Below are 12,810 nucleotides of genomic sequence, written 5' to 3'. Positions count from 1 at the left end.
ACTGCCTGTGTGGAGTTTGCAAGTTCTCCCTGTGTCTGCGTGGGTTTCCTCCGGGTGCTCCGGTTTCCTCCCACATGCCAAAGACTTGCAGGTTGATAGGTAAATTGGCCATTATAAATTGCCCCTAGTATAGGTAGGTGGTAGGGAAATATAGGGACAGGGGGGGATGTGGTAGGAATATGGAATTAGTATAGGATTAGTATAAATGGGTGGTTGATGGTCGGCACAGACTCGGTGGGCCGAAGGGCCTGTTTCAGTGCTGTATCTCTAAACTAAACTAAACTATAACTTTGTTACCCAAAATGTTAATTGTAAGTTTTATTCTTTTAACTGTATTTGAATCTAATTTTAGTCAGTTTATATTTAGATTCTTGATGAGCAAGGGGGTGGAAGGTTATCGGCGGTAGGTGGGAATGTGGAGTAATCAGTTCAGCCATGAACTTATTGAATGGCGGAGCAGGCTCAAAGGGCCGAGTGGCCTACTCCTGCTGCTAATTCATATGTTCGTATTAGATCCTTCTAGTTTTCAACATTGTTATTTTCCTCGCTAACTTCCTCCTGACTCTAAGTGTTTTCTAAGTGTTAGCCAGAAACTAGACTAAGCTTCCACCAGTGAGCATGTGGAGTGGGGTCACGATGATTCTGAAGGAATCGGGAATTAAAATCTCGATCAGCGGAGAAATGAATATGCATTTGTTCAGTAGATAGCTTATCTACTCCTGTTGAGTCTGAGCCAGAAGGTTGTCAGTTCTAGTCCCGCTCCAGAGACTTGAGCGCAACAGTCCAGGCGGACACTCCCAGTGCAGTACCGAGGGAGCGCTGCACTTCAGAGAAGGCATCTTTTGGATGAGATGTTAAACCGAGGCCCCGTCTGCCGTCCCAGGTGAATGTAAAAGATCCCATGGCCACTGTTTCAAAGAAGGGCAGGGGAGTTATCAACATCACTAAAACGGATTATCTGATCATTATCCCATTGCTGATTGTGGAAGCGTGCTGTCTGCAAATTGGCTGCTGTTGTTTCCCATAGTACAATAGTGACTACACTTCAAAAAGTGCTTAATTGGCTCTAAAGCGCTTTGGGACATCTTGAGGTTGTGAAAGGTGCTATATAAATGCAAGTCTTGTTTTACTAGGTGGCTGCCTCTATATAAATGTCTACATTTATAGCCATGAGGGGTGTTCACTGTTTAATTTCTGTGTCAGACTAATTTCCATCTATCCTTATGTTCCAGTTTCCAGGTGTGTGGACTGTATGGTGATAAAGCAGACAGTTCTCCAGTGGAGATGTTGGTCAAGATGAATGATATCATAGTCTTAACACCACAGATTCTGCTGAACTGTCTCAAAGATGGACGAATCGCATCTTTCTCTGTCTTCACCCTGCTGATTTTTGATGAATGCCACAACACAGCTAAAAATCACCCATACAATGTTTTAATGAAGCAATACTTGGATGTTAAACTGGGCACAAGGGCAAGCACTTTACCTCAGGTTAAACTTCCAGCATTTTACCATTTTTGTTTTTACTACTGATTTCCATACGGGGTGCTTGGCTTTATAAATGGAGGTGTAGAGTATAAAAATGAGGAGGTTATGCTAAACCTTTACTAAAATGCTGGTTAGGCCACAGCTGCAGTATTGTGTCCAATTCTGAGCACCACACTTTTTAGGAAGGATGTCAAGGCCTTAGTGAGGTTACAAAGCAGAATTACCAGAATGGCACCAGGGATGAGGGATTTTAGTTACATGGGAAAACTGGAGAAGCTGGGATGTTTCTCTTTAGAGCAGAGAAGGTTAAGGGAAGATTTGATGGAGGTATTTAAAATCTTGAATCTAGAGTAAATAAAGAGGAACTGTTTCCAGTGGCAGCAGGGTCAGTATCCAGAGGACACAGATCTAAGATGATTGGCAAAAGAACCAGAGGCGGAATGAGGGGAAAAAAATTACTCAGCAAGTTGTTATGATCTGGAATGTGCTGCCTGAAAGGGCGGTGGAAGCAGATATAATAGTAACTTTCAAAAGGGAATTGGATAAACACTTGAGAAGGCAAAATTTGCAGGGAAATGGGGAAAGATTACGGGGAAGTGGGCCTCAATGGCCCTTTCAAAGAGCCAGCAGCAGCACAATGGGCCAAATGGCCACCTTCTGTACTGCATCATTCTCAGATTCTATGAGTCCAGCTTCCGCAGAATTCTACGATAGTCTTAGTGTTAATTCACTGTCAGTTGTTTTCCAGGAATGCCCACCTTGAAGAGATTCGGTTCCTTTAGTCCCAATGGGATTTCCTTTGTCTCTTTTACGCTGTTAGAACCATAGAAAAATTACGGCACAGTAGGAGACCATTCAGCCCATCGTGTCTGCACTGGCTGAAAAAAAACTTGCTGCCCAATCTAGTCCCACCTTCCAGCACCTGGTCCGTAGCCATGCAGGTTACAGTACCTCAGGTGCATGTCAAGGTACCTTTTAAATGGGTTGAGGGTTCCTGCCTCCAACACCCTTCCTGGCAGTGAATTCTAAACACCCACTACTGTTCACCTTCATTATTTCCTACTTCCCTTCTCATGTTTGCTGCTGTTGCCACTTATATGTCCTCTGGACCCATCTTTCATTTATTTGCTCTTCCCATTATCACTGTCTTTATAAATGTGCTAAACCTTTAGAAATCACTGGTTAGGCCTCAGCTGGAGAGTTGTGTCCAATTCTGGGCACCACATTTTAGGAAGGATGTCGAGGCCTTGGGGAAGGTGCCGAGGACATTTACTAGAACGGTACCAGGGATGAGGGACTCAGTTATGCGGAGAGACTGGAGAAGCTGGGATTATTCTCCTTAGAGCAGAGAAGGCTAATGGATTATTTAATGGGAGAATTACTTTCAGTAGCAAGTTGTGATCTGGATTGCACTCCCTGAAGGAGTGGTGAAATCAGATTCAGGAATAAATTTCAAAAGGTAATTGGATAAAGGGAGAAGTGGAGAAAATTTGTCATTTAATGCACACCATCATAGACCTTCCTTCACTTTTGTTCTTTGCTCTCCTCCCTCTCTTGCCCTGGCTCATAAACTATTAAATCTCTAACTCCTTCCAGTTCTGATGAAAGGTCATCGACCTGAAACGTTAACTCTGTAGAGAGGGAAACAGAGTTTAAATTTCATTCCTGTCTGTTTCTGCCACTGCTTCAAACTAAAACAGTTAAAGATTTTCATCTAAGTGCAGCAGTCATGCTATCTGGACCCCTTTCTGAAAATTAAATGATTGCAAGGACTTATTTTTCAAAGCCAATACTCCAGTGAATGAGTGGTCAATCTATGGAAGGAGCCGATGTGAGCAGTCAGTATTGGTTCATTCAAATGAAAGTTAGATTTCTTGTGGAAAATAATATTTTGGGATATGGTGCATGTGTAATTTGAGACATGGCATGTGCTGAGTCTAATGTGCTTGGGAGCAACAGGTGACTTTGGACCTATGTCCCAAAGCGCTCCACCAGTGGAGGTTTTCCTCACCCCATGTCTGGGTCTGTTGTAGACTCATTTAATAAAGATTAATTGATGAGTAGTCAGCAACTCCAGTATCATTGTAGTATGTGACTACCAGGATGGTAGACGGCAAAGTAGATAGACTTGGGTCTATTTTTGTCTAACAGTTCCTATATTCCTGATTAATCTTTAAAAACATTTTATCTATTATTTATTTAAATTTCTCTTAGAGCCCTTCTCTCCTAAAGGTAGCATCTAGTACATTCCAGCTGCTCTTATGGTCTGCGGAGGGACCTCAATGATTTTTTTCCCTTCCCAGCCAGTAACACTAAGGTGGGTTAGCAACTAACTTGGGACAGGCCGAGAATTGAAGTGGAGGTATGGCTGAGGGCCACACTAGTTCTTTTGTTCACCTGCTGAATTATGAGGGAGAAGATATCTTTTCCCTGTTTCTGTTCTCAACAACAACAATCAGAATAGGAAGAAATACTCAGCCTGACAATGTGATGGCATAACGTGCAAACATGCGAGCATGCTCATGCAAATTCACTCACACGTGAGCACACCTATATTCACATTCACGCACATTCACATGCACACATTCCCATACACTCGCGCGTACGTGCATGTACGTGTGTATGTATGTATATATATATATATATATATATATACACACACACACATACATGTGAGATGGCTAGAATCCTGAAGCACCTTGGCTTAATGACTTATCTACTAATAATTTAACTCACAGCTGAGTTCCATATCTCCTTTTCTCCACTTGCCACAGCATCGTCGTCAATGCTGAGTGTCAGACTAAGTTGCGATTGAGTTGTTTCCAATGCCTCTGTTGTCTTCACGGAAGTAAGAAACTTGTGAACAGTGAAAACTTTTAATGCTCAGTATTTGCACACTGCACTATCTCGGAGCCAATGGATCCAAGAACATCAGCCAGTTTATCAAAATGCTTCTCATCCATTATATAGAATGCCAATGTACTGAACTACCTCCTCTCAGTAGCTCTGGGCCTGATAACTGTGAATAGTTCATGTGGGGACAAAAAAAAAACCTGTTAAAGCAATTGTAAGATGTTTGGGGAGGGAAAAAAAGGGAAATATTAGACTTGCCCTTGATCACACCTCTCTATAATATGAAAAATTACTTTTCTCTCTTTTTGATTCTCAATAGATCGTTGGATTGACAGCGTCACTTGGCGTTGGTGATGCCAGCTCGATCAAAGATGCGGTGAATTATGTTGTCCAAATTTGTGCCAATCTTGATGCAGAAAGCATAACAACTGTGAAAAAGAATTTGGCGGAACTGGACCAGTATGTTTTTGTTTCGGCGAAACGTAAGATTTTTAACTGCATGAGTATTCATCAGCTTAAAAGATTGAAGTTTTCATTCTGCCCAGCACCTAATGATGATCCTAAATTTGGTAGAAATGGATTTATTCATGTCATGTATTCATTAGGTCTTTAAAGATTATAAAGGGGTTTGATAGGGTAGATGTAAGTTGGGGGTGGGAGTCCAGAACTAGGGGCCATAAATATATGATGATCACTAACAATGGGCGGCACAGTGGTGCAGTGGTTAGCACCGCAGCCTCACAGCTCCAACGACCCGGGTTCAGTTCTGGGTACTGCCTGCGCGGAGTTTGCAAGTTCTCCCTGTGACTGCATGGGTTTCTGCCGGATGCTCCGGTTTCCTCCCATAGCCAAAGACTTGCAGATTGATAGGTAAATTGGCCATTGTAAATTGCCCCTAGTGTAGGTAGGTGGTAGGAGAATGGTGGGGATGTGGTAGGGAATATGGGATTAATGTAGGATTAGTATAAATGGGTGGTTGTTGATCGGCACAGACTCGGTGGGCCGAAGGGCCTGTTTCAGTATCTCTCTATGTCCAATGTTCCCTCTAATTTCCCTTTTCTGTGCACAGCCCATTTGTTGCGCTGCGCAGATTGATATGCGTTACACATGCACTCATCTTAAAGGGAACACTACTTGTTCATAGTTGCGCAGTTTAGAGGGAACATTGATCACTAATAAGTCCAATAGGGAGTTCATGAAAAACACCTTTACCCAGAGAGTAGTAAGCATGTGGAACTCGCTACCACATGGAGTGGTTGAGGTAAATAGTATAGATATGTTAAAGGGAAGCTAGATATGCACAAAGAAGGATATGCTGTTAAGGTGAGATGAAGAGGGGTGGGAGAATGTTTGTTTTTTTTTAGTTTAGAGATACAGCACTGAAACAGGCCCTTCAGCCCACCAAGTCTGTGCCGACCATCAACCACCCATTTATACTAATCCTACACTAATCCCATATTCCTACCACATCCCCACCTGTCCCTATATTTCCCTACCACCTACCTATACTAGGGGCAATTTATAATGGCCAATTTACCTACCAACCTGCAAGTCTTTTGGCTTGTGGGAGGAAACCGGAGCACCCGGAGAAAACCCACGCAGACACAGGGAGAACTTGCAAACTCCACACAGGCAGTACCCAGAATTGAACCCGGGTCACTGGAGCTGTGAGGCTGCAGTGCTAACCACTGCGCCACTGTGCCGCCCTGTGTGGAACATAAACACTGGTATGGACCATTTGGGCTGAATGGCCTGTTTCTGTGCTATAAAATTTAAGTAATTCTGTCACTTCCAAATCTGACTCTCATTAATGTTACTCACCTTTTTTTAAATGGGAATAAATAGCTGGCCCCAATTGTAGCAGACTAATGGTTCCTCCTATTCAAATACTATCACATCACGTTGAGATTTCCATTGCACTTGCGGCAATGTTAAGTCATCGGTGCAGAATCAGCTCTGAGGAAATTCCAAGCCTTTAATGTTGTTCTTTCACAAGCTATTAGTGACAGAGTTAGAGCTGGCAATCAGGGCACACCACCACAGTTCCCAGAAACTGCTGCTGATGAAAGTGTGCAATGAGTAAGTGGAAAGCTTCTGACATAGAGAGATCACGGAAATGGGAATAATCATGTATTTTGTGCAGATAAAGGGAGGCACAGTGGCGCAGTGATTAGTACCGCAGCCTCACAGCTCCAGCGACCCGGGTTAAATTCTGGGTACTGCCTATGTGGAGTTTGCAAGTTCTCCCTGTGACCGCGTGGGTTTCCGCCGGGTGCTCCGGTTTCCTCCCACAGCCAAAGACTTGCAGGTCGATAAGTAAATTGGCCATTGTAAATTGCCCCTAGTGTTGGTAGGTGGTAGGGGATTGAGGGAAGGTGGGGATGTGGTAGAAATATGGGATTAATGTAGGATTAGTATAAATGGGTGGCTGATGGTCGGCACAGACTCGGTGGGCCGAAGGGCCTGTTTCAGTGCAGTATCTCTAAATAAATAAATAAATAAAATAAAGCAGATCAGAACAGGGGCGAAATAAAAGATTGATGCTGGATTCTGCATTGCTTGACTTTTAGCTGTAAGATAATGACAACCTGAGATGTATTGCCTAAACTTTTTTTTTGTTGTTGTTCCTTGGCAGATACTCGAGAAGCTGCCAAACGTTTGAAGGATCCGTTTGCGGACATTATCTCTGAAATGATGGCTCAAGTGGAGGCTATGGCGAAGAGCATTTTCAACATTGGTAAACTGCAATGCTCATTGAAAGGAATATTTTTACATTTGCAAAGAGTGTTTTGACCGGCTAGTGATCTAGATTTAAAGATTTATTTTCATTAATTGTAGTACATTTTGAAATGCACATACGTGTCATTACACATGGTGAATGGAGGAAATCTGTTATTGCATTATGAATTGTGCCATTCTGCACCTGTCGTGATTGATCGTTTTGCCATTTTTGGGGTAGCTTTTAAAGATGCATCGCGCCCGAATCTCAGGTTCCGCTGATCAGAGGAGGTGTTGCTTTTAGCAAAGCGATGAAGCTTCTCTCAGTGTTTATTTTGTCTTTGCAGATAATCTTTCACACATCCAGAATCGAAACCACGGGACACAGAAGTACGAGCAGTGGATTATTGAAGTGCAGAAAAAGTGCAAAGTTCTCCAAATGGATGACGTGGAAGAGGAAAGGCGGATTTGTCGGGCACTTTTCACTTACACCGAGCACTTGCGGGTGAGGAAGGCTAGTATGTACTGCTATCACAAGCCTGCCCATCAGTAGGGTTTTCTGTGTGTGCTTGTGATCGGTTTCTAGCTTTTTCATTTCAGACTCAACCATTTGCAGAGCTTAAACTCAGGGACAATTTGCTTTTCTGTGCATTGCAATATTTTAATCTAATTTTAAAATTTAAACTAAACATCCAATATGCACTGAAATGTTTGCATATATAGTTCATCATCTGTTCATTTCATCAGCTCTGATTTTATATTGTTCTACAGGCCAATTCTTCTTCTGCCTTCAGCTGTCGAGACTCTGAGCTCTGGAATTCCTCCCTAAACCCCTCTGCCTCTCTCTCCTCCTATGACACTCCTTAAAACCTACCCCTTTTGACCAAGCTTTTGGTCATCTGCCCTAATATCTCGTTAAGTGGCTTAGTGTTAAATTCTGTGCAATAATCCCTCCTATGAAGCGCCTTGGGATATTTTACTATGTTAAAAGGGTTATCTAAATGCAAGTTGTTATTGTTCATTTATTACAATCTATTCCTTGTCATATAATTTCAAAATATACAGCACTTTCTTATTCATCTCTTGATGACCATACAATGAATTCCGCATTTACTTTGATAGTTTTATTGAAAATATTCTCCTTTTATTAGTTTAATTATAACCTCTCCTCGCCCTTAGAAATACAACGACGCTCTGATTATCAATGATGATGCTCGCACCAAAGATGCAGTAGATTATCTGGAGCAGTTTTTTAATAATGTGAAGAGAGGCAGCTATGATAAGACGGAACAGGTGCTTACAGCAATGTTCGAAGGTAACATTTTGTTGTGCTTTAGTTATTGATCAAGCTTTGTATTTTTCATGTTCATAAAGCTTTAAGAGAAGTCTTATTTTTGGTCTTTATGTTTTGGCTGGGGAAGGTGGACTATCAGGTTTTGTTGGTATTAACCCTAAAAGCAGCCTTGATTTTAAAATTCTTACCCTTGTTTTCAAATCCCTCCATGGCCTCGCTCCTCCCTATCTCTGCAACTTCCTCCAACCCTCTGAGATCTCTGCACTGCTCTTGTCTCTGATTTTAATCACTCCCCGACTGGCGATTGTGCCTTCAGCTGCCTAGGCCCTAAGTGCTGTAATTCACCTCCCAAAGATCTCTGCCTCCCTTAAGACACCTACCTCTTTCCTGCCCTAATATCTCTTTATGTGGCTCTTGGTCAAATTTTGTTTGATAACGCTCCTGTGAAGCACCTTGGGACTTTTAACTACATTTAAAGATGTTATATAAATGCAAGTTGTTGATGAAAGTTTACGTGTGCGTGACACTGTCCATTGTTATATTTTGCTGCATCAAGTGAATCCCATTTTTTGCTTTGTGTCCTTAGAGAAGAAACAGCAACTGCTGGAAATTGACGCCAATCCGACTAATGAGAATCCCAAGCTTAGTGTAATGAAGAATATTCTGAACGAGGAATACAAGCACAATCCAAAGACCAAAACTATCCTGTTTGTCAGAACTAGAGCACTTGCAGATGTAAGCTACCTGTTTAGTAGTATTCATAAGAATACATTTATTATCGGAGCAAGTTTTAACAGCACTGTCAGTTAAATGAATTGGAGGCGAGGCGGGACCTACAGCAAACAGAGTCCATTTAAACAGGAGTGCATACTACGGCAAACAAAGCTGATAACCAAAACTACAGAAAAGTCTCCTCATAAAAGCAGGATTGTTTCTCTGGGCAAAATGCAGTCAGTGGAGGATAGTTACATAACACAAATTATATGTGTAAAATCAATCCCAGTCACTTACAACAATGTGGTCTCCAGGCGTGATTGGCAGGGGAAATTATGCAATCATCTCCATTCTTAGGATTTGTGGTGTCATTATTTGCAACCTTTATCAATCAGCAGATTCAGCTGGAAAAACCAGTTTCGCCAGAATAAGTTCTACAGTCATGTTTCTCCTGAAAATCCTTGCAGAATGAGCTATTTTCTTGGTTTCCTTTTTCCTTTCCAAAATCTGCTGTTTAATTATCAAACAGCAACGAATCTCTTACCAGTTTGTAGATCTTGCTCGCTTATCTCTGTAACTGTCCATGTTGTTTATTGTCAGTTACTACAATTCTAATCTTACAAAGATAAAAGCAAAATACCGTGGATACTGGAATCTAATATAAAAACAAAGGACTGGAAATGCTCAGCTAGTCTGGCAGCATCTGTGGAGAGAGAAACAGAGTTAATGTTTCAGGTTTATGACCGAAAGGTCAATTATGATGAAAGAGTTCAGATGAAAGGTCACAGACCTGAAATGTTAACTTTGTTTCTCTTTCCATAGATGCTGCCCGACATGCTGAGTATTTCCAGTACTTTCTGTTTCTATAATCTTACGAAGGCTCCATTTAGTCTTGGCTAACACACATGTTTTCTCTCTTGGCATTATGGACAATATAGAATAAAATCATAGAATAGTAGAGCATCGGTGGAGGCCATTTGGCCCATCAGGTCTATGCACAACAACTCCAACTTTTCCAGCCTCTCCAAATTAATGTAATCCCTCATTCCTGGACAACTCTGGTAAATGTCCTCTACAAAGCTTTCACATCCTTCCTAAACTGTGGTGCCAAGAGTACGCATCCTGACCTCAGTCAAGTTACCAACTGTGTTCTTTACCAAGAAAGTGAGGGTTTCATTCAAGTCCATTATTTTAGTCATCTTTAGAACGAATAGCAAAAATCCAAAATCCTTCAACAGATTAGTCTAAAGACTGCAGTATTCCCTTACGCCCTCCATTTTGACCATACTTCTTCTGGAATGTATGCCCAAGCTTTCTGGCACCATCCAGTACTTCTTGATTCACTTAGCCTTCTCTTCAGCTCTCTTCAGTTTTGTCCTTTGCTTCTGGACTTAGTCCATCACTCACATTTTGTACTAAAGAAATTAGGCTACTCAATTACCATGGGTGGAACTCTCAACACCTTGGAGGTGGGTGGCGGGGGCAAGTGAAACAGGAGGTAGTGGATTCACCGCACATTATGACATCCCTCCCACTGCCCCCACTCCCAGCCCAAGTTGAAAGCTCCACCTATGTGGAGAGGAATTGAGGTGGTGGGGGTGATGGGCAAAATTCAATAAAAGGGTATTGAAGTAACAAATTCCCTCAATAATTGTATTATTTTTGTTGGGCAAGGTTATGGAACCAAGGCAGGTAGATGGAGTTGCGATAGAGATCAGCCATGGTCTATTTGAATGGTGGAACAGATTCAAGGAATTAAATGGCCTACTCCAGTAGAAAGTAACTGTTTTCTTAAATATCTGAATTTTTAAAAAAAACTTACATTTTGCTGTATCTGATTTTCAAGTGAAATTCATCCAAATTAGGTTCTGGTATTTGGGGAGGATAGTCTTTACTTGAGGCACATTTATACTAATGTAAAAGTGTACATTATTTTCCTCTTTTATATACACAGGCATTGAGAAAGTGGTTACTAGAGAGTCAGGCGCTGGCATTCTTACAACCTGAAATGTTGTTGGGAAGATCCAAGAGCACTGGTAATAATCTCTTATGTGAAATTATTATAGCCTTTTAACATGATAAAATTACACTCAATACTAAGAAGTTGAAATTTAAGTATGAGATGTTAAAAATATGAAGGGTTTTAATGAGAGTAAATACAGAGAAACTTTCCACTGACCGGAGGGTCAGTCACCAGAGTTTCAAGATAATTTCAAAAAGAACCAGAGGGGCGATGAGAGGAATTTTTTTCAAAACACAAGTTGTTATGATCTGGAATGCGATGCCTGAAAGGGCAGTGGAAGCAGATTCTATAGTAACTTTCGAAAGGGAATTGGATATATACTTAAAAAGGAAAACATTTCAGGGCTATGCAGAAAGAGCAGGGGAATGAGACTAATTGAATACTTGTTTGAAAGAGCTGGCACAGACATGATGGGCTGAATTGGCTTCTCCGGTGCTGTATGATTGTGTGTTTGAAGTGTGGTCACCAAGTACTCTCACATTTTCTGAAATCAAGCACATTTGATTGCTGCACAAAAAGAGGCATTTTTAATCTATACCCAGTAGTTTAAAAATTATTATAAGTAAAAGGCAAATATACAATGCAAAGGTCTAGCGGCAAAATACCTCTTGGTATTTTAATTCCACACTCTCTCTTTCTTTCTGAATATAGGAACAGCGTGAGCAATTCAGCCCCTCGAGCATGTTCCATCATTCAATTATAGAAAGACTTTAATTTATTGTCATGCTCAAGCAAGGAGAAATTATGAACTATATAATAAACTTATGAAACAACCCCAAAACAGACACTTTTTCTACAAAACAAAATAGAGTTGAGAGATCAGGTGACCTTATCCTGTAATGCTAATACACATGGAAACTGCAAGACCATGAGCCAATCTTCATGTCTGGACAAGCCTTGGAGAAGGCATTAAAATGTAAATGACCCATTCTATGTTAATGGCTACTTCTCTCCAACGAATTGGGTTAACAATGGCATTGCAGACTTGGTGACTCCAAATTCAAACTCAAGAGAATGGGTGTGAAAAACTCCACTTTATTAAGATGGAATGAAGATGAGTGACACCCAGACCCCATTGTCTAACAATGGCCTCATCATCAGACACCATTTATGAAAACTGAGAGAGAGGAACAATGGTCACATGACAGAAACTGGGATGGGGTGAATTTTATGCTCTCCCCTCCGGGTTCGGATGCGGCGAGAACATATAATCCGGTTGGGTGGGGGAATCCTGCCATTTTACTGCCTCCCCCAAAATTAGGTCTGGAGCGGGAAGGCCAGCAAGCAGCCTTCCTGCCCTGCCGTCAATTGAGGCCCTTAACTGGACAATTAAAGGCCCCACCTTGCTGCTGCCACAGGCAGCCCTGTCACCACACGGGAGACACGTCAGGAAAAACAGTGCAGACTACTTGCCGGTTCTGGGTGGGGAGTGGGCTTCGCTCATTTAAAAGGCACAGCGCCTGAACGAGGGTGATGGTCGAGGGTTGTTTTTGCCATTGGAAGCCTGTGACCATTGGTGTATCGCAGGGATCGGTGCTGGGACCCTTGATGTTTGTAGTGTACATTAATGATTTAGACGTGAATATAGGAGGTATGATCAGTAAATTCACAGATGACATGAAAATTGGTGGTGTCGTAAATAGTGAGGATGAAAGCCTTAGATTACAGGACGATATAGATGGGCTGGTAAGATGGGCAGTGCAGTGGCAAATGGAATTTA

At 41.8% G+C, this 12,810-nt stretch overlaps 1 protein-coding gene across 2 annotated transcripts in view; it reads left to right on the top strand.

The window, feature by feature from the left end:
* Positions 1–12,810, top strand: part of rigi (RNA sensor RIG-I) — a 65,172-nt gene that overhangs the window by 34,081 nt on the left and 18,281 nt on the right. For both annotated transcript variants that reach the window (XM_068030626.1, XM_068030627.1), the window contains 7 exons: positions 1,233–1,491; positions 4,661–4,823; positions 6,977–7,078; positions 7,407–7,564; positions 8,239–8,374; positions 8,940–9,088; positions 11,022–11,103. In XM_068030626.1, coding sequence (XP_067886727.1) covers positions 1,233–1,491; positions 4,661–4,823; positions 6,977–7,078; positions 7,407–7,564; positions 8,239–8,374; positions 8,940–9,088; positions 11,022–11,103 — 1,049 coding nt within the window. The remainder of the gene's footprint in view (positions 1–1,232; positions 1,492–4,660; positions 4,824–6,976; positions 7,079–7,406; positions 7,565–8,238; positions 8,375–8,939; positions 9,089–11,021; positions 11,104–12,810) is intronic.

The sequence above is a fragment of the Heterodontus francisci genome, chromosome 4, assembly GCF_036365525.1.
Source record: "Heterodontus francisci isolate sHetFra1 chromosome 4, sHetFra1.hap1, whole genome shotgun sequence".
Classification (NCBI taxonomy): domain Eukaryota; kingdom Metazoa; phylum Chordata; class Chondrichthyes; order Heterodontiformes; family Heterodontidae; genus Heterodontus; species Heterodontus francisci.
This window is presented reverse-complemented; position numbering and strand designations above follow the sequence as displayed.